General features: G+C 38.9%; 1 protein-coding gene and 1 long non-coding RNA gene across 6 annotated transcripts in view; one reads left to right on the top strand and one right to left on the bottom strand.

Annotated features, from left to right (window-relative positions):
- Positions 1-1112: 1112 nt before the first annotated feature.
- LOC311438218 lies at positions 1113-6057 on the bottom strand. The gene is made up of 3 exons (XR_014694015.1): positions 5644-6057; positions 4755-4833; positions 1113-1724 (listed from the first exon to the last, which is right to left on the bottom strand). It is a non-coding gene; the product is annotated as an uncharacterized lncRNA (long non-coding RNA).
- Positions 6058-6240: 183 nt separating this feature from the next.
- Positions 6241-20919, top strand: part of RASGRP1 (RAS guanyl releasing protein 1) — a 43839-nt gene continuing 29160 nt past the window's right edge. For 3 of the 5 annotated variants that reach the window (XR_014694010.1, XM_084522360.1, XM_084522361.1), the window contains exons 1-2: positions 6241-6416; positions 8414-8583. Coding sequence is in view for 4 of the 5 variants with exons in the window: in XM_084522360.1 (XP_084378486.1) it covers positions 6385-6416; positions 8414-8583 (202 nt within the window). In the remaining variant the exon portion in view is untranslated. Of the gene's footprint in view, positions 6417-7013; positions 7170-8413; positions 8584-20919 lie in introns of those variants that run through there. The other 2 variants (XM_084522363.1, XM_084522362.1) reach the window with 2 other exon arrangements.

Below are 20919 nucleotides of genomic sequence, written 5' to 3'. Positions count from 1 at the left end.
ATGGGTAAAAAGCCATTTGAATGGTTAGGCTCAGAGGGTACATGTTGTACACTAACAAGTCTGGCAGTGAGTAGCACAGTGGTCTATCCTGGGACCAGCCCTTTTTAACACTGTCCTCAGCAGTCCAAGAGTGCATTCTTGTCAAGTTCGCAAGCAGCATCAAACCAGGAGGACAAGCCAGTGTGCTTGAGGGCAGGACTGCCACCCAGAAGGCCTTAGCCAGAATGAAGGAATGTACTGACAAGAACTTTTATGAAACTCATCAAGGACAAAGGCAGAATCCTGCACCTCGAGGTGTCCAAGAGGACTCACATCAATGTGTGTGATGTGAGTAATTACCAATGTAACTACAGACTGACAATGCTTCTGAGAAGCTTATTGAGAAGGAACCAGGCTCTTCACACCAGTGTATGGCAGGACTTTGAGACAAACTGAAACAAGAGAAGATCTAATTTGGTATAAGGAAACATATATTTTTTTAAATTATTATTATTATTATTTAACAAAAGCAAAACATGAGAATAGTCAAACACTGCAACACATTATCCACAGAGACTGTGCAGTCTTCAGACTTCCAATCTTTCAAGACTCAACCAGATAAAGCCCTTCACAACCAAGTCTGGTCCCACAGCTGGTCATGCTTTGGGCAGGAAGTTGGAATACAGACTACCTGAGTTCCAAGTCTACCCCAAACCTTGCCTTCCAGCTGTGCTAGTTGGCCTGATAGAAAATGCTGCCTTTACCTACAAACTGTCTTGCCTATAATTTCCAAGACTCAAAACCACAGACGTTCCATCATGTGGCGTGCTCACACCCACATGGATCATTACTAGGACTGGAATCATTCAATGCATCCCACAGACCTGTGGCACCTGAACTGACAAAATGACTCACAGGAGCTGTAATGATCAGCCTGAGTGTTCACTGAGCATGGTGGGGAATTCATGGCTGGCTAATACCTATGAAATGCTCTGGCAGAATCCCAAACCAGCAAGATCCCAGTGCTACATGTTCTACTCTGTGTTCTGCAAAGAAGTGTTTGCTAGTAGTTTGAGATCCATCTGACAATTTTCCTGATCTTCTTTTGATTTTACATGAATTCCTGTCTTGTCTCTTTTCCATCTTGTTTAACGTCATTTACTTTAAATGCCAGACCCTAAAAGATCTTTTACAATTGTGTTATGTTTGCCTTAAAGAAGCCTTTTGTATGCCGTGGTCCTGTTAGCAGGAATCACTTACCCTTTCCTGATCACAGAATGGCCGAGGTTGGAAGGGACCTCTAGAGGTCATCTGGTCCAATTCCCTGCTGAACAGGATCACCTGAAGCACATTGCATAGGATGACATCCAGGCAGGTTTTGAATATCTCCAGAGAAGGAGACTCCACAACCTTTATGGGCAACCTCTTCCAGTGCTCTGTCACCCTCACAGTAAAGAAGTGCCCCCTCATACTCAGCCAGAATTTCCCATGCTTCAGTTTGTGCCCAGGGCCTCTCAACCTGTTGCTGGGCACAACCAGAAAGAGACTAGCTCCATCCTCTTGACACCCTCCCCTCAGATATTTATACACTTCAATGAGGTCTCCCCTTAGTCTTCTCTTTTCCAGACTAAACAGGTCCAGCTCTCTCAGCCTGTCCTTGTACAACAGGTGCTCCAGTCCTCTAAGCATGATGTACACAGGCAGGTGGCTTGTTAGTTACTTGGTTATGGAAGTAGCTGTGTATGCTGAGAACAGGAAAGAAAAGGTTGCCATTGTTTTAGTGTTTGTTTGTTTGTTTTGTCCCCTTCCCCCCTTCCTCCCCCAGCAGATCTAATTTCAAGAAAACAATGTAATCCAAACACAGAGCATAGGTTTTGTTTCGGGGTAACTCTGAAAAAACATCAGCCACAATAAATTACTGAAATCATTAGTAGGTTTTGTTTTGGAGTAACTCTGAAAAAACATAAGCCATAAGAAATTACTGAAATCATCAGTTCTTATCAAAGAAATCTGCTGAATATTCAGGAGTTATACAATGTATATGGTAATCAGACACAAATTTAAGAATAATGAAACTAAGCCAGTGTTCCTTTATTTGCCCTTTGAAGGAATACAGAATTTACTTGAAGCATTTTAAGACAATTTGGTACTGATTTTCAAGTTATTTCAGAAAATCTACATGCTGTATATTCCTATTCGCTGACCTGGGATACTAAATCATTCAAAGACATTTTAAGTGCCTTATCATACAGAAACCTGCAGCAGTATGCAATTTTACTATGTAATAGTGAAATGATGTGGACATAAACTCAGACATAGAAGAGAATATTTATTTGACACTTCTTATGAACAATGTGTGTTTGCAAGCTTTAAAAAAAAAAAATAAATCAAGTCCAGTTTAAGTAAGACTGGGCTCTATTAAACTGCTGTAGTCAGTTGCTTATGCTATTATCCCAGAGGTATTTTCACAAAAAGCAAGCCTCACATTTTACTATCTTACTTTTACTATCTTTAAAAAAAGCACAAGAGACATCCTTAAAAACATGAAGGATTCAGAAGATTTTACACACAAACTATCTTACATGAGAGATACCACAGACCTAAACATGGTGTCTACTCAGGCAGGGTAATTCTTAGCTTTTTCCTATGCACCATGATAATTTAAAATGCCTATTGCACATACACTACTTCTCTGGCATTCAACTTTGCCTCAGATGAGTGAAGTACCATACCAGACCCGAAGCGTGAATAATACAGAATCTTTATTTTAAAACATTCTGCTATAACAGAAAAAAAGAATTTCTAGTAACAGAATGCTAGGGGACTAGTTTATCTTCACACTGATATCAAAAACTTTCATCTTTTTCAGCACTTGTTCACCTAGATGATACAAGAACATTTTCTGTATGAGAACTGCAATAAAACATACATACACTGTTAAGCATGGGATGGGTGTACAACACTGCTTTATATAATTTTACACATTTTCCACTGACCTTCCTCTGCCTTATGTTCAAAGGTACACAGATAAAGGAAAATCAGTTGTATTTAGTTCGTCATACATCTTCAATGCTAAAAGTAATATTACCCGTATATTTTCAAGCTCTCTAAAGACATGTGGACAATCAATTAATTTGCACTGGCTTTCTTTGAGTTAAGCCCTCACAGTGGAGGCTTTACTTAAGGCTGACTACTGGATGTTGAAGGGTTTGACAGAAGCAGCCTTTACAGCAGAAAACTCAGTATAGAGATAGATTGGATAGATAGACCTATTAGTAGCACAGCTACTGATTTTTTTAAGATGTCTTACATATACTGTATACAAATCTATGGCCCTTAAGTACAAGCAGCAACAATTGGGTGCTTAGTTCCCTCTGTTCTCTCAGAAAATGGGGGCCTTACAGGTACCTTACAAAGGAAGATATTGCTATTGCAATGTATGTGCTAAAGACAAAAAAACTAACGTTGCTATATGCCACATTGTTTCAGAAAGTGGACGTTCCATCTCTGGCCCCTTTAGCAAAGCTGCATCAGGAGAAAAATAGCTAAGGGGATTACTATTGTCTGATAACCTCAACAGGATTATTGGATGAAAATCTCCACTAACACTGCAACTTTTACAAAAAGAGAAACACCAAACTCTAGATAATCCTGATGAAAAGTTATGACCCAGGCTTGGAACAAGACACTAGAAATGCTCTACTAGCTACAGCTGAAGTCAGCATCCATATTAAGGCAAACTGCTCTAGCAGCTATAAATTTAAGTTATAATAGGTAAACACATTCAGATGGAGTCTTCATTACAGCTGCTATTTGTATCAGCTGATCACACACATAGCCACACCTTTGGCATATCACAACTCAGATAAAAGATTTTATTCTTTTTTTTTTTCACATGCAATTGGTAGCAGGCCCTAACTGAAGAGAACTAGTGATTCTGATTACTATTTATTTGCATAACATATGTTAAGCCAGCAGTAGTTCTTTGTAGCTTCCTTCTTTCCAATTGTATTAGTAATCTTTTCTCCTTCTCTGGAATTAGTTTCCACAGTAGATTGTCTAGCTTGCCTTCTTGATGTTGTCTGCTGACCCCATGACCCAACAGGGTCCTCTATCAGTGCAGGAAGCCACCTCATTCATTATCCCACGAGAACACCTAAGAGCCTTCGCACTCATGCTGTGATTTCACAACGATCTAAGTAAAACAGATCTAAGTGAATGCTACTGGAAAAACATGCGGTCTTGCTCTTTTACCATTAATTGGCTGTGGCAGCACTTGAACTAATATGAGTGGGTGGGGAAATGAAAGAATTGGTATGGCAGAACATGCATCGTTTTTAGTTGGGGTGGGGTTTTTTCCTTGATTAATTTTTTGCATGCAGACTCGTATGCTTATAGAGCTCTACTAGCTGTCCCATTGGCTTCAGAAAATTATTTTTACTCCACTTTGAGGGCAAGCTAGGTTTGTGAACTCACACTAACTTGAAGGGGAAAAGGTACAGCAGAACTTCAAAGATCTGACTTACTCTGAGGCAAAAACTAGATCCCTTCACTCAGTTCCAATGGTAAAATTCATTTTGTGAGTTTGACTGCTGCAAGATATCCCAGAGATCGGAACAAAATGGTTTAAAATTTCTGAATCAGAAGTGTTCCCTCAGGATCAATATGGCTTATCCTAGGCATAACAGTCTTCTTACAACTCTGTTAGCATGGCTCTGTAAGTTTCACTGTAAAACAATCATCTACTGATAGAAACTCTCAGAAAAGAGAATTACCTTCCCTTTCCACAGGTCTCTGATCTTCTGAGGACAAAAAACAGGTGTGAATGTACTTTACAGCAGGAGACCATTTCACCTGGAACACATTACATTCAAGGGTCAGTATGTCAGGCTGCCATACAGGTGTGTAAGATACAATTGCATTTTTGTATGAGATTGTGTAAGATTTACTGATGGTTACCTTCTAACTACAAATCTGGACAGTGTTCTTTCTCTCAACCCCCCATTTATTTGTGTGTGTATACACATGCACATGAACTTCTCAAGAAAACTACAGTTAAAGAAAAAGCAAAGATAGCTGGGATGGGCTTGTCTGAAGTAGAATTAGGCCAGGATATTGGCTTAACAATTTAGGTGTTACAGAGAATATCACAGATTACATGACTAGTGGTCTTGGATATATATTGTGCATTTGTGTTCCATAAACCACAGTGATCTTCAAGCTGGGAATGAGCTCAGTATCACTCAGGGGAATGGCACCTGCTGAATCACTAATGTGATTTCCAGTTGCATGCAGGGCTTTTCCTTTCACCTGCAGGTCTTGTGCACGGTCAGGCAGGTTTATGCAACTCATGGTGATAGTGGCAGTTCACCTGAGAAAATGCCCATGAGTGCATTTGTGAATTTGATCATCTTGGAGACCTAAAGAAGAATGTGCCCAGGTTGTTGGTATCAAATTATTCAGAATATCTGAATCTTACTGGTCAAAGAAACGGTGTGGATCTCAGTACAACGGCATGTGATGCCCAAGTAGCCTTCTGTAATGTAAACTGAGCTCTCAAAGTGGTGGAGCCTAAGTGATTTGTGACTTTTGCATGGCTCAGATGGTCATACTTCTAAACGCAAGCCCATTTAGTCAAACTGTGCTACGTGCAACGAGCCTGACCTTTCAGATTTCCTGCCCGGCCTTTTCTTCTCAGAAGCGAAGGAGTTTCTTTCTCTTTTCTATCAGTGGCCAGAACGGGACAGTCAGCAGTGCAGACGCCTGGGGTACATCACATCTCATCCGGCGAGGCAGCGTGAGGTGGCAGCCGACAGGAGCTGCACAAAGGCATCTCAGCCTCCACTTCCAGCCGCCAGCACCTCGGGGAAAGCCGAGTCACGGCCCCACGGAGCAGCTCCCCGCGGGTGCTCGCCCACACTGAATACGTCCTGCGCCGCTCCCTAGGGGCTGAGGGTTTGGTCCCCCGGGACCTCCCAGGGGCTGCGGCGGCCCCCGGCCCCCACGCGGGACGTCCCGCAGGCGGGGCGCAGGCGTGCAGGGCCGCAGCGTTTGCCTGGAGGCACGCGTGGGCTCCGCCAGGGCCGGCCCCCGGGGGCTGCCCCCAAGGCAGGGTCGCGGCCGGCATCGGAGCCAGGCAGGAGCGGGCGCTTCAGTACCTGGTAAACGCGGCGGCTTCAAAGAAGAGCAGCCTGGCGGCTCGGGACTTCCTTCTGCCGATAAGATCTTCGCCTTCGCTCGTCACGGGCGGCGGCTGCCCCGCTCACTCGGCTGCGAGCTGCTAAGGCGAGGCGAGGCGGGAGCGGGCGATGCGCGGGGCCGCCCCGCTGCCCCGACCCCCTCCGTCCCGCGCAGCCCCGCGCCCCGCTGCGCCGGCCGGGCGGCGGAGCCAAGGCTAGCGGCGACATGGGGACCCTGGGCAAGAGGAGGGAGAACCGGTGAGTCCGCTCGGGCCGGGGGCTGCGGGGCAGGGGGGCAGGAGGCGGCGGGCAGGACCCGCTTTCACCCTTCCCAGCGCCGGTCTCGCCGCGGGGCGCTCGGAACCTGGGGGGGACAGGGCTCTGCCGGGGGGCGCCTCCGCCCCCGGGGAACCTGCGGGTGTTGCGGAGGTCCCTGAGGGGTCCCCTCCGCGGCCCCCGGGGGCTGCGCTACCGCCTGGCCAGTTTTAGGGTGCCTCTTCCGCCGGGGTCCGCCGAGCGGGCCGCGGCATTGCTCCGACCCTATCTGGGGCCGTGAACTTTGCTTTTGTGCGCTGTTCGGTGCCGGCTCGGATGCCCAGACCGAAAATATCCCCCACTAAAACTCGGGCTTCGCCGCCACCGCGTCCCGAGCATCCTCTGCCCTGAGCTGCGGGGGCCCGGCACGAAGCTAGGAGGGGTGGTGGCCGAGCATGTAAAAAGAGAACCCTGAAAGCTGATCGGGCCCTCGCTCTGCTTTATGAGAGAACAGGAAGTCAGATCACAGAGCGACGAGGGAAAATTAGAGAAAGGGGGAAGGGAACAGAAAATTCTTTGCATAGCTAGTGCCAGATTGAGCGCAGGAGAGCTGAGCGATGGTCGCTGGCTCTGCGGGGTCAGGGCTGCGCTCTGCTGGCGGTGGGCGAGGAGTGACATCACGTGGAGTTCTGTGGCTTTTCCAGCGTGGAAATGAGTCAGAAACTTAAGCGAAATCTTGAAAGTCGCTGACATGAGGTAGGGTCCAGTCTGTCTTCGCCAGGCATCCGTATTTCCATATTTGTTCGGGACCACCTGTATGGGATGCTGGCGTCGTTACTGCAGTCTCTGCCTGTATGTGGTATGCACACTGGATACGTTTCTATGCCTTTTCTTCTCAGGATTGTCAGTGTATTAATAAAAAGTTTTGCATAGTGCTCTGTCAAAGAAAAATTGTATGAAAGCTTAAGATAGCAACTTAAAGATGCTGCAGTAACTTCCTTAGGGAGATTGTGGAGTGTGAATTGTCTCAAAATAATCCTGAGTTTTATGGAAACAGTAGTGACTGTTGCCCTTTTGGGAGCCGTGCTGTCATGCTCTCAAGTCAGATTTTGAAGTGGTTCCTGTTATTTGCAGGCGAAAATGTTTCAGCACTCTTCATGATATTTGTTCTTCTTTAATGTTTCATACAGAAAGAAGAACATGTCCACAAGTAATGAACATATTTTAATACTATCTGTAACTAATGCATTCTTAGGCTCTGAGAAACGATAATATGAGCAAAATACAAGCCTAGAACTAGATACTAGCTTTATTTTTGGCCTCATTTATAGTTGTAAGCCTTTCATAATAAAACCATTAATTCAGTCATGTATGCACTCTTAAAACAATTTAGTAGGAAATAATAGTATAGAATGGATACAAACTCACCAGCAATTTTTATTTATTTATTTATTTATTTATTTTGTGAAATGCTCCACTGTAAAGTTGCACTGATATTTTGGGGACTTAGAAAATCACTTGGAAAATCACTATTAATAAAGCTCGTCTGTGTTTTTTCAATGTGTAATATTTGATTATAGTTATATTTTTTTTCTTCTTTACTTTTGGTAACCACAAAAATATGTGGTACACTAATGCATAATGATGTTCCTGTTACATGGCTTGTATATACAGTTTAAAGTTTTGCTGCTGTTTTTTAAACTTGTGCTAAAACAGTAATGTAAACATACCAGAAGTCTTATTGTTTTGCTTGAGAGTTAACCTGAGAGATCATTCAAGGAGCTCTATAACTGTGTGCTCTACAATCCACGTTTAGAAGGAAGAAAAAATAATTTACTGAGTAGTCTCTTTGGTGTACTTATTAAGTGGGAGGGCTATGTATTTCATCAACCTAGCTTCAGGGAATTAATTGCCCTTTAAATTTCTCCCCCTTTTCCATGTAGCATAAAATTTGCCACTCACTCATCTTGTACTTACTTCGCTACTGTGTTTTCTTCTAGGCAACCTGCCCAAGGATGCAGCACTGTTCCTGAATCAGCACTTGAGCTGAAGCAGATCAGTCATTGTCACAGCCTTTCAAACCTTACCCAAGTCACAATGGTGCCACTGGGACACCTGGCCAAGGGGGCGACTTTGGAAGATCTTCTTGAAACCTGCATTCAGTCTTTTGGTGAGTGTCTGGGAGTTTTTGGAATGGTATGAATATGTTTCTGTACTGGTTATTTCTAGGTCATTTACTAGTGAATTACATTGATTTACTAGAGAGTTAGAAAGGCTTAACTGATTGTTATGCATTCAGTAGGTAAATGGATATTTTATGGGTTTGTTGATCTTTGTATGCATGTTAATATATGCCAAGAGATTGATGTGATTATTTATTTATTTTTATCTTGAGAGAATAGAACAAACCCCAGTCATTCGTACTTCCTTATGTTTGTGCTTTTTTTCCCTCTTTTATTTTATTTTTTTTTTAATTGGTTCTTTGAATATCAGTTTGGTAAACTTTAACAAGTAATCATTATGTTACTGTAATATGTTCATAATGTGTCAATGATGTGTTTATGTTAAATATTTTGAAATGAGCAGAGCTATTTTTAAGATGAGTAAACTAACGTTGGATTGCCTCTTACATTATCTGTATAGATTTTAAGTTGTATCTCAGTAGTGAGAAAAAATCCTAATAAAAATCACAGCTGAATTCTTTTTCAAGCCATTCATTTCTCTTTCTGCCATAAGAATTGTAGTACATGGATGATTATTGCAGTAACCCTGTATCCTTAGTCTACTTTTGCAATCTTTTTCATTAGTAAACATGTTCATTTTTTTTATATGATTAAAATATACTAGTACTGAAGCACTCAGAAGGGTTCCAAATACTTTGTAGGTAATTTGTTTAACACTGTATCTTTCAGTAATGTGAACTACTCTGAAAGCATCTTGCAAAGTTTACTTGCAGAGTAGTCCTTAAACACTGAATGCTCTCAAACACCCACTCACCTCTAAAAATAATTAATCTGTGCAGTTAAATAGTAACACAGCGTTGATGTAGTACTGCAGCACATAAATACTGTATAAACAATGACTAATCTTTAGCATCCATTGGAAATGTTTTTTTTTTTTTTTTTTTTTTTTTTTTTTTTAATATACTTAAAACTTGTACAGAGAAACGTGTCTGGGAAAAGTTGACAAAACATGCAATTATCAATACTGTTTTGTTTCTTTCTGGCTCCTTTCCTCCTCCATTTAATTATTGTAAATAACGTATTCATTGAACTGCTACAAAGCCCCAGGTTTTAAACAAACATCAGTTATAAGTTTTGATTCACTGGGAGTGAGGCAAGACATCTAAAGCATGTGTAAGACCTTTGTACAGTTAAAATATTGAGTTTTTTTAACCAATACTAACTTGTATCTATTTTTATGTGGTTGATTTTAAGTACGATATGTAAAACACTGAATGGTTGATTTATTTTGCTTAGCTTTATTTTAATAACTTTTTCATATTCGAAGTATATAAATCAGCATGTGCTCTCAGATTCCTGGGCATCCATGTGTTATAAGGACTAAGGTGACAGAGATAAGAAGTGTACCTGTCCAGTTCAGTTGTCAGTGCATGTGAATCTTTCAAAAGGGTTGCATAGTTAAGCTCATTAAGGACTGCTACAGTCATGATGTGCACGGTAGACACTGAGACTCTTTTTTGTGTGTGTCTGTATTTGCGTGTCTTCTATGACATTATGCATATTCTTAAAATATGTTGGAATTTCCAAGCTGAGTATTTAAGGTAACTGTAAAATGCAACTTAAAACTATAGATAACCTATTTAACAAAGTTGCTTAGAGAAGGTTTTTGTAGCCATCAACAAAAGTGCTGTGGAAAATATGTTTATTTTGTCATGCCAACAAAGGAAGCAATGGAAAAACTTTAATCTGGGAGACTGAGGAGGAGTAGGGAGAAAAAGAGTGGGTAAAAAAAAGGCTGAATTATTACAAGTATATTGAATGATTAAGCAAGTTTATTCCCATGCATAATATTAAGTGTATTAAGTAAAGCTACTACCCTTTATTCTAATCAGATTAAAGTTGTATTCTCAGTTTCAAATATGCTGCTGTGTGTTATTTTGTATATTATTCCAGAAATTGATTATTGTAATCTGAACAAGTGTTACTTCAATATTAAAAATGCTGAATCCTCCAAGACTTAAGCACAGATCTTCTTACTACATTTTTAATTTGCTTCCTGGAAAAAAGCCCTTGATGTATTTACTGTCTAGGGTTAAGAAATACAGTATGTAGTAGATAGAGATGTTGATGTGTCACACTTCAGAATATGTACTTAATCATGTTAATACTATACAGCACTTGCTAGTATTATGTATACAATTATAAATACAGTTTTTCTATAAAGTATGCTGCCAAATTTATATTCCTGAAATCAATTATAAAAGCTTGGAAAAAAAAACCACATTATGTGTAAGAGAGGCTGCGGTCAAAAATGGTGTGTAAAGGGAAGTTGACAGCCTTCTGCCATTTATGTGAGGAATAGCAGACAGATGGCCTAACCAAGAAGGCATTAAGAATTAACCCACACTTAAAACTGTGGAGGGCACAAGTATTCATAATTTGTCTTACAGTATGGATAAGGGGGAAAATGAGAAAGTGGGATGTGTGAAGCTCAAATAATGAGTGAGAAAATTTTGCCACAGTGTTGTAAACAATTCCAGGATGTTTTGTAGAAAGGCAACTTTCAAGAGAAAGCTCAAGAGAGCTGAGATAATCTAAAACCTATGCTAAGGAGGTAAGAAGCAAAGATTGGATCTTGGAGTTTGTGATATTGTCTGTGGGTCTGCAAAAGTGCTGGTTAGAAAATGACAGTAGAATGTGGATTTAACACCTTGATTTACAAGGTAGTGAGTCCAAAATCAACAAGGTGGTGGTTACCTGCTGTTTCCAAAAGTTGAGAGTTAGGTGGACTTTCATTTTCTTTTTTAGAAAAGACCAAAATCTTATTCAGTGTAATCAACTTGAACACGTACTTTAGAATGATTAATGTATTCTCTCTCTCCCCTCTCAAATCTGGCCATCTTTAGCTTGAACAGCGAGGGTCATATGAGGTAGCGTGAAGTCATGTGGATAACTACATCTGAGAGAAGAGTGTAGCACCAGTGCTTATTTTATTCAACAGCATGATTTTTATTAACAAAGATAGAAGGAGATGCTGAAAGAGGCTTCTTCAAGCCATGGAAAGGTTGCGTCAGGATGAGTAAGATGAGTTCCAAAAAAGAATTGCCAAAAGTAAAGGCAATAGAAAAGCCAGGACATGGACTAGGACAAGAATTCAGGAAAAGAAGAGTACGATGAGAGAATGAAGGCAGGTAGTTTCTCAGAAAGGGACATTGGTCCTGTTTTTAGTCTATGTAGAAGCTTGTAGAGGCTTGAAACAGCTCTCAACAGTGCAAAGAGGAAAAAATGTGATTAGATAGGACAGGGATTAAAACATTTTCTATGTGACTGGGAAAACCTTTCAGCTTTACAAGTACCTGCAGGATGCTGTTACTGCTATGATCTAGATTGACAAGAGCTGCAGAGTGTAAATGAATGCATTACATTTGATTGCCTTTGAAAAGAAGGGAAAGTGTAGGAGCTGACAATAACATTTATGGATTAAAAAAAAAAAAGGTTGTATGGAAGGAAAGAAGTCGTAATAGAGGAAAAGAGAAATCAAAGGAGGGAGGGGAGTGGATAGAGGGGAAGAGCAGGAGGTAGGGTAAGGTGACTGAAAAGACTAGAAAATGTAGCTTGCATAAGGAAGGGCTAGATTTGGTGGAACCTCTCCATCGGAGATGTTAATTTGGAACAGAAAGGTCTCCTACTTTTAACTAACACCTACTTTTAATTTCCTCTTTTAATTGGCAACAAGATGGCTGAAGCTGTGAATTCATGGAAAAAAAGTAATTAATAAATCTTGGCTTAGAATATGACAACTTCAGGAGGGAGTTAATTTATTCTGGAGGAAGTCTTTGCTAGTGACTGTGATTCTGTAGTGAAATTGTAGATAAAACATTTATAAAAGTGGCTTTAACTCCTCGTATCCATGTTTTCCTATTATGTAGTATATAAAACTATTTGATGGTCAGACCGGTCTCTGGAAGTCAGTACGACTTTGTCTCCTACATCACTGCTTGATTGTAAAGACACTAGTACTATCAACTTTGTTGTCAAAACCACCATAGTAGCTTGCTGTTCCATGGCCACATCGACTATTTAATGCTGACAGTTCAGTAGAACACAGGAAGTGTACGCTCAGTAGCGGAGCTCTATTTTTGCTAGTTCTTCTTTATAATAATCTTTGCAAGACTGCATAAATACATGTTGACATATATTTAGTCCAGAAAGTGTTACAAATTAGTAAAAATATTTCAGCAGTGTTCACTTCACTGAATAATTATATCTTAATTTTTTAAACTCTGTATCTGCTACATATAGAAGTGAAATAACAATACTTCATCATACGTTTTATCCATGGCTATTCTAATGCTACTGCGAGCTTGATGTTTTGACTGTTTGTAGTAAGACAGTTTCTGTTCTAGCAGATGTTTTCTTTCCCCCTATTTATACATTCACTGTGTAGGGTAAGAGATCCCAATTTATTTCTTTGACTTTAAGCTTCTATCTTACCATGTAAATGTTGAATTTAATGTTGAAGTGTGCTGATTTTTTATTTTTTTTAAATACATCTTTTGAAGATTCAATGAACTATTTTAATGTGCATTAAAGCTTATAGGCTATATAGAGTTAAAGGGTCTTTCCCCTGAGCACACAATACATTTATTTAAATCATTTTTACAAATGTTTATAAAGTCTGTAGCAATTGGGACAAAATGTATCTGTAGCATATTGTCATTTTTCTACCTCCCTGCTTTGTTTACAGCAAAGTCCTGAAATTTTACTTAAAATTACCTAACAAACACTCCTAAGAGCATACTTGACAGTCCTAATTTCTACAAATGCTTCCTGAAAACATCAGAGGGTCACAAAGGAGCTAAGAAATCCCTAAGCTGTCACAATTTTAATATTATGAAGTATTTATGTCTTCAGCCTTTGAGTGTGGATCTTATATATTTGCCTCTGTGTCTAAGCACTACAAGCATACTTGCTGTAGCACATAGAAGAGCTATGCTTAACCTGTGCCTGCTTATTCAGGCACTTCAGTTACTGCTGGGCAAGATGAGCATGCTCAGTGGAAAAAAGAAATATGAAACTTCTTTTAAGTGTCTGTCACCATGCAGTGTCCCTGTGCGTGGTTTCTTGAGAGATGTAAGTAAAGGGTTTTAGGGAAGCAACTGGTTGTTCTTGTTGTTTTTGTTTTTTTCTCTTCCCCAGAGTACATGTACATCTATACGTGTACATAATACACATACATTAATACATGTTTTATGTATTGTAATTCTATGTAGAAACTCAGTCATGAAAAACTGTTTGCAGTGGAATTAATTGTTTGTCAGTCTTCAGTAGGGAAAAAAATTGTATTTTAAAAAAGATTTAAACCCGCAATCCACTTTTCTAAAAAGCTATTATTTTAACTTCATAAATTAGTAATGTTAATAGAATTCATGTGAACCTAGTGCAATTTGCAGTTTCTAATGGTCATACTAATCTTAGGCTGTGATGCAAATTGTTTTGCAGTATATGATCAGCTTATTAAACCAGCTTGTTGACTCAGTGTGGGATAAAGAGAGTGTTTGTAAACTAACCTTAGAAATCTGGGAAACTGCTTCAGGACTGATCTGGATGAAAGATGCCAGATAAATATGTGATAGAATTGAGACCATCTGTCAAAGGAGCTGGTTGTCTCTGTAGGTGATCAACAAGTTGATCATAATTTATGTTTTCAAAAATAAATAATTATTAAAAAAAAAAAAAACAACCTATGTTAGCAATGTTGTCTAGTTCTGTGAACTCATATTTCTATAGCTCACTTTTGTATCAGTATCATGCGAAAACATAATGAGTCTTCTAAGAAAAAAATTCTACTCAACATAAATACATTCTTCTAGTCTAGTTGCAATATGCAATAACTAATAAAACAATCACAGTTCAAGTACCAAGTTTATCAAGTTTATCTTTACTCTTTTACCAAATATACCAAATTATAGAATATAATTGCCTTTTAGTCAGAATTCTGGCTTTTTTTTTTTTTTTTTTTTTTGTTAGCATTGCCTAGCCAGTCATTTGTTTGTTTGTCTCATGTTTGTCCCTTCTGCTCCCAAAGTCTAGAGTGAATGTTGAAGTCCCTGACCCCCCCAAAAAGTGATTAAAGTTTGTTCACAGTGTTATACTGTGTTACAATGGCATCAATGATTGTGTTTAGTAATTTGGGTGTGATTTGGTCAAATACAGCGCAGAAAATTTAGTATTGCTTGGCAACAGAAACTATGTTAATGATCAGTTAATGACATTGTGGGAACAGAAGAGCAGCTGTTGCTCTGTAGAAAGCTAAGTGCCATTTAGCTAACTATTAATGGTAATTGTGATAGTACCAAAAAGAAAATGATTTTTTTTTTTTAAAACTGATGTCTGTGGGTTTTTTTCCCAAAGAAATTAAACTGGATTTCTTTGTGTGTGTTTTAAAGTTCCAATTAGCTAATTTGACTTCGGTCTTTTCAATATAGTTGTCTGAGTCATGAAATAAACAATAAAAGAAAATACATAGAACTTAGACATCTTGCTTTACAAAGCTGCCTCCCATTTACTGATAGTTACCATAGGGCTATGACAGAAAATTATATCTTCATACCTGTAAATGTAACTTCAGAAAAACAATATAACTTCTAATTTGCAGTGCACAAAAGCTTAGATAGCAATAGAAAATAATTCATTCTCTTGAGAATGTTTCATGAATTTCAATTCTTTCTTCTCTACAGCATATGTATGAAGTAGAAGCAAGAAATCAGTCACTTGCTCTTTAGGCTTCCCCGTGTGTTTTACTTGTTTGGTTTGTGTATGCTTTAATGTTGAGTCTTTCAGTATTCTGCTGTTTATTGCCAGGTATAAATACATACTTTGGCAATGCTCTTTATAAGTCTGAGAAAGAAGGGGCTTCCCATGAAGTATTACACAGTTCAGTAGATGTTTCTGTTACCCAGGATAATTTTCTAAAATTTATTAAAAAAGATAATTTTCTAAACATGATAACACTTTTTTCCTCGCATTAAAGAGGTCAGAATGTGAAAGTGCAAAAGCTGGGAAAAGGCAAAGGTAAGAGAGCACCCATTAATAGCTATTAAGATTGTATTTGCATTGGAAATAACTTCAGGAATCCTCAAACACTGCAGCTTTAATGTTCATGTGTATATAGAGGTCATGTTAAGAAGAATAAAGTGCTTAGTGTCACCTATATTGTGGTCATGCCATAATTCCTTTCTTTTGAAATACAGAATCCTCTGGCAGAGAACTGTAGTGTGAGATGATTTTTTTCTATGTTAACCTTTACGTTTTCTTGAAAATATTTCACCTTCCAAATTTATGGTTTGGATAAGGATGAGGTTGTCAGCTCTGTTCCTCAGCTATATTTAATCAGCTCTGTCTAATGTTGGTCTCCACTATGTAGTGTTATTCTTTTAAATAATGTACACTAGAAAAAAAACAAACAGTGTTTACTTTGAATAAGAAAATGATCAGATACCTCTGTTATTAATATTAAGAAATGTACTACAACAGTACTTGGGAGGCATGAGACACTTTCTGTGCTAGAGCAACTGCTGCTGTGGGGCCAATAAAGCTTACACATGAACATACGAGAAAATTTCTCTGGTGAAAACTTGACATACTGCAGCTAGCTTGAATCAGCAATTGGGAAGCTTCTGTATGTAAGTATTTGATAGTGGTGCATGGTGCTTAGGTGTGTTTTAAGTCAGTAGTGAAGCTGAAAGCTTTTTGGAAACTTTTTTTTTTTTTTTTTTTTTTCCCTGTTTACAGAATAAGATATGTCCCAGTCTGAGGAAGGGACAAAGGCATGCCCGCATCTGCTGGGTTAGAAGATAGCTTGCCTGGTAGTGTGTAAATGTTAATTCCAGAAATATATCTAGAAGTTAGACCGAAGACTGGGAAGCTGAGGTATTTAAGAGAAATTTAAAACTAAGTCAGAAATACTATACTAGAGCAACTTTATAGTTAGGGTAGAAGTACGAGTAAGCAATGAAAGTCAAGGCCAGAAACTGGGGTCTAAGCTACCTGTAACATCTCTTAGGGACCTAAAGGAAAGCTGCTTGTGTCTGCTGCTCTGTTACAGTTCACACTTTCAAATGAAGCCGACTTCATGCTTCTGTGGGTTTGATAACTGGATGCACCAGGATCAATCATGTAGTTAGATAGAAGCTCATTGTAAAAACACTGTTGCTGTGGGATGAGTAAGTGTGAAGCATGCAGCTGAGGTGAGTGGTCACCTAGTGGTACCATCTTGAGAATTTTCTGTTTCTGTTCTGGAAGTCTGGTTTGTCTTAGCTACCTGTGTTTATACCAGCACAGCTGTGTTGCCAGGCATTGCACCTGAATTATTCAGAAGTTGTCTGTAGCTGAAAAACTTCACATGGCTCCTTTAGTATGATGACTTCAAGTTTTGAAAAAACTTGAACTCTCAAATTACAATTGTTAGGCTCTATAGAAAAAAAGTACTTGATTTAAAAGTTTTCATCTACACTCGCCAAGATCAATGCTTTAACCATACTGTAGAACAATGAATATTAGCGTGTGTAGGGGAGTGTTAAGTTTTTACCTTGTTCTGTGTACTTGATATGAATTTCCAAGGCTAATGGAATGCTTTCCACCCACATTTCATTTGGTTTCTCTTGAAGAACATTTTAATTTCTCAGAATCATCCCATTTCCCCTTGACAAGAGCTTTTATCCTCTTGTTTTCATTTTAAAGAATTATCCACCCAGAGCTTTCTGCAAGATTTAGCTTTCCAAAAGCTGTTTCTGAGAGAGAATAATGGCTTTCCCTTGAGGCTTTTAGCCCCTAATGTTCCCTACCTGCACACAGAACAGTCTTATTATCCTTCTTGGATGCATATTAGACTCACATGTGTCTTGGATATATCTGCATTGTTAATGAGTATTTGGAAGAACTTTTTTTCTTTCTGCTTTCTTTTTTTTTCCTTCCCATTCTATAGGGAGTTTGAAGTGGGAATTAGACTTGGGGAACTGTCACATTTATAACATTTCTTTCAGCATTTCTGTTTATTTGTCTCATTTAGGGTTCTGCTAGTGCACAACTGATCACAATATAGTATGGTTCTTTCCTCTCTGTAAAAATACTGATTTGTTCTCATTTTAATTTTGGAGGTTTTTCCCATAAGTCCAATTGCTTGTGTAAATAAGTTTATATATTACTCACCTAGTGGCTACAAGCATTTATGCAGACTAAGCCAAATTTAAAAAAAAAAAAAAAAAAAAAAGCTTTAATGCAATAATTCCCTGAATGCTTTGGTTTACTCTGAGTACCATTCTTTTACCTAATTGATGCATCATCTTTGTAAGGTCATAGTAATTAGCTTACACCATTTCTGAAAGACATTAACCATCTAAAATAATAATTTGAAATGAAGAAGAATTCTCTAAGAACAAGTACTAAGTTCTTAGGGTACACTTAGAGTAATCAGTTGTAAAAATCAGTTGTAAAAGCAGAGTACAGTGAACTTGATATACAGCTGTTCCACAAGAAAGAATATCAACATGAAGACAGACTTTAAAACTGAAAAGGATGTAATGGTATTGTAGTACTGCAGAAAAGGCAAAAACTCTAAGGGGATATATGTATGCATAGAGGAGTGCATATGCTTATTTTTATTATTTATAACATATATATACAGTTATCCTGTGTGCCATAGCTTTATATATATATACATATATATTCAAAATAATATGCTAACTCTGATGCTAAGATGTCTTCTGGATTACTTTGTTCAAGTTCTCTTCATAAGTGGGTAAATTGCTGAAGGTTCAGAAAACATTAAAGTTGACCAGAGATCTAGAAAGTCTGGCTTCTAAGGAAAAATTAAAAAAGACAATATTAATGTTTCCTAATAGAGAAAAGATGGGGGAAGAAATCTTTAAATAGAAAAAAATACATTGCTAAGGAAAACAGAGTATTTTTTCTCTCTACTGGGGGTTGGATGTAATATCCTGAAGCTGCTCACATTTTCTAATCAAAAACTTAAGGCAACAGGAAGAACTCTGACACAGATGGTCAAGTGCTGGAATAAGTCACCTACAGAGACTGGTATCTTCATCACTGGTCAATTTAGCAACAAATTAAACTGGTTCTGAAACACACTGGCTTACAGAAAACCAATTCTGCATTGGAATGGGAACATTAGCCTCTAGTCCTGATGTCTACGTTAACTGAGCTTTCACCTGCCTGTAACAAATAAGGCTATTTATGACTCAAAAAGTAAACACCCTAGTTTAGTTTGAATCTGTTTCTCAGCTCTTGGTGATGGCATTACCCAACATAAAAAGGACATGGAACTTTTGGAGTGAGTCCAGAGGAAGGCCATAAGGATGATCAGAGGGCTGGAACACCTCTCCTATGAAGAGAGGCTGAGAGAGCTGGGGCTGTTCAGTCTGGAGAAGAGAAGGCTCTGGGGAGACGTTATAGCAGCCTTCCAGGGCCTAAAGGGGGCATACAGGAAAGCTGGGGAGGGACTCTTTGAGGGGGTGCAGTGATATGACAAGGACTAATGGCTTTAAAAGAGGGTAGATTTAGATTAGGCATTAGAAAGAAATTCTTTACTCAGAGGGTGGTGAGGCACTGGAGCAGGTTGCCCAGAGAACCTCTAGATGCCCCATCCCTAGAGGTGTTCGAGACCAGGCTGGATGGGGCTTTGGGCAGCTTGGTCTGGTGGGAGTTTTCCTGCACATGGCAGGGAGTTGGAACTGGGTGGTCCTTAAGGATCCTTCCAACCCAGCCCATTCTGTGATTCTGTTCTATGATATTACAGTCATAACTAATAGCTGGGAGGATGGCTTCTTAAGAATCTGATTCTGTCCAAATTTGATCAGTTGAACAAACAGAGTTAAATGACTGCCTCCTTAGCAGGGTAGCAAATTCCCTTGCTAAAAGGGAATAATAAGCCCATAGTAAGGTTATTATGTGTTGTATAAGTTTTTAACTGAATTGAAACAGAATGATTGCAGGGAATAGTGTTCCAATCTGTGAGGTCAAGTTCCAGAAAGTATCCATGAAGTATTCAGGAAATATTTTGTTCAGTTTCAGCTCCTTCTAGCCTTTCTAAGTTATCTCATAAGATTTGGGGCAGTGATACTGTCTTACAGCTATTTCAATTCAGCCACTAAACCCTAGCATGGTACTTCCACATGTAGCTCTGTATTTAACACAGGTCTGTATGTTTCATTAAGTTTTCCTGCTGCTAAACCTTAAAAACATCACTTGCCCCAGTTTTGCTATCAGATGCTGCTTTAATAATCTTTACAGACATTTATGACACTGTCCTCACACCATCTTCTTTAAGTTACCAGGAAAATAACAACATGAAAAAACACTTTGCAGAAGTCTTGAAGAATATTATACAGCAACGTTAATATAGCAACCCATGAGTTTCAGCTTTGCATTTTGCTGGACTACTTGGCAATTGCTTGATGCTTTCTTGTGTTGTGTTGTTTTTGATGGTAGCTTTTGATAATGACTGGAAGACTTCAGGTAGCTTACAAGAAGTTATTTGTATTCTTAGTAGTATAATCACTATTCATGTGATGTCAGGGTTCTGTGATTCACTTCTGATTCATTTCAAATTGTACAGTAGGTGATAGAGTTAGAACTGGCTGGTAAAGAAATGCTTATGAAATAAAGGCCTCTCAGACCTAGGATAAACTAACTTCTTTCTTCCAAAATTAAGTTCAGTTAAGACATTTTGGCATTCTTCCTGTTGCCTAATGATTGCCCTCATGAGTGGGAAGGTCCTAGTACAACGATACAGCCTATAGAACATACTTTTTCTAGTAAGCACATTTACTGTAGGCTTGGTGGCTGCCAGGAGATGGTGAAAAACAGGCAACTGTTACAGCCTTGCTTATTAGCTTTTGAGTACTTTGATTCTTCTAATTATTCTAGGAACAAGTGATATAGTTCACCTATTTCTAAATCACAGATCACATGCTCCAACCGGTGGCTCCGTGCAGTAGAGTGGCTGATACACCTAGGTTGGGATGTTTTTACTCTCATTTGTTCTAAGTGTAACATATGCAATGGAACTTCCATAGCTATAATTTTAGTGGCATTCTGTTACTGTATGGATACTAAAATATTCAGCCCTATATTTCTTTGTGCTCTTTGTACTCATGTAGTTAAATACTGGAAAAGTATTTTCATTTCCTGCTTTCTTGTTTGCTTCAGAGATTATTTATTAAAACAACACATTAAGGGTATTTACAGGAGAAAAAGAATGTAACCGATGGACTACTTACATTTTTCTGCAGTGAAACAAAGCT

Source organism: Aythya ferina (genome assembly GCF_964211825.1).
Source record: "Aythya ferina genome assembly, chromosome: 5".
NCBI classification, from domain to species: Eukaryota; Metazoa; Chordata; class Aves; order Anseriformes; family Anatidae; genus Aythya; species Aythya ferina.
The sequence above is the reverse complement of the archived record's forward strand: the minus strand, read 5'-3'. Positions and strand labels throughout refer to the sequence as shown.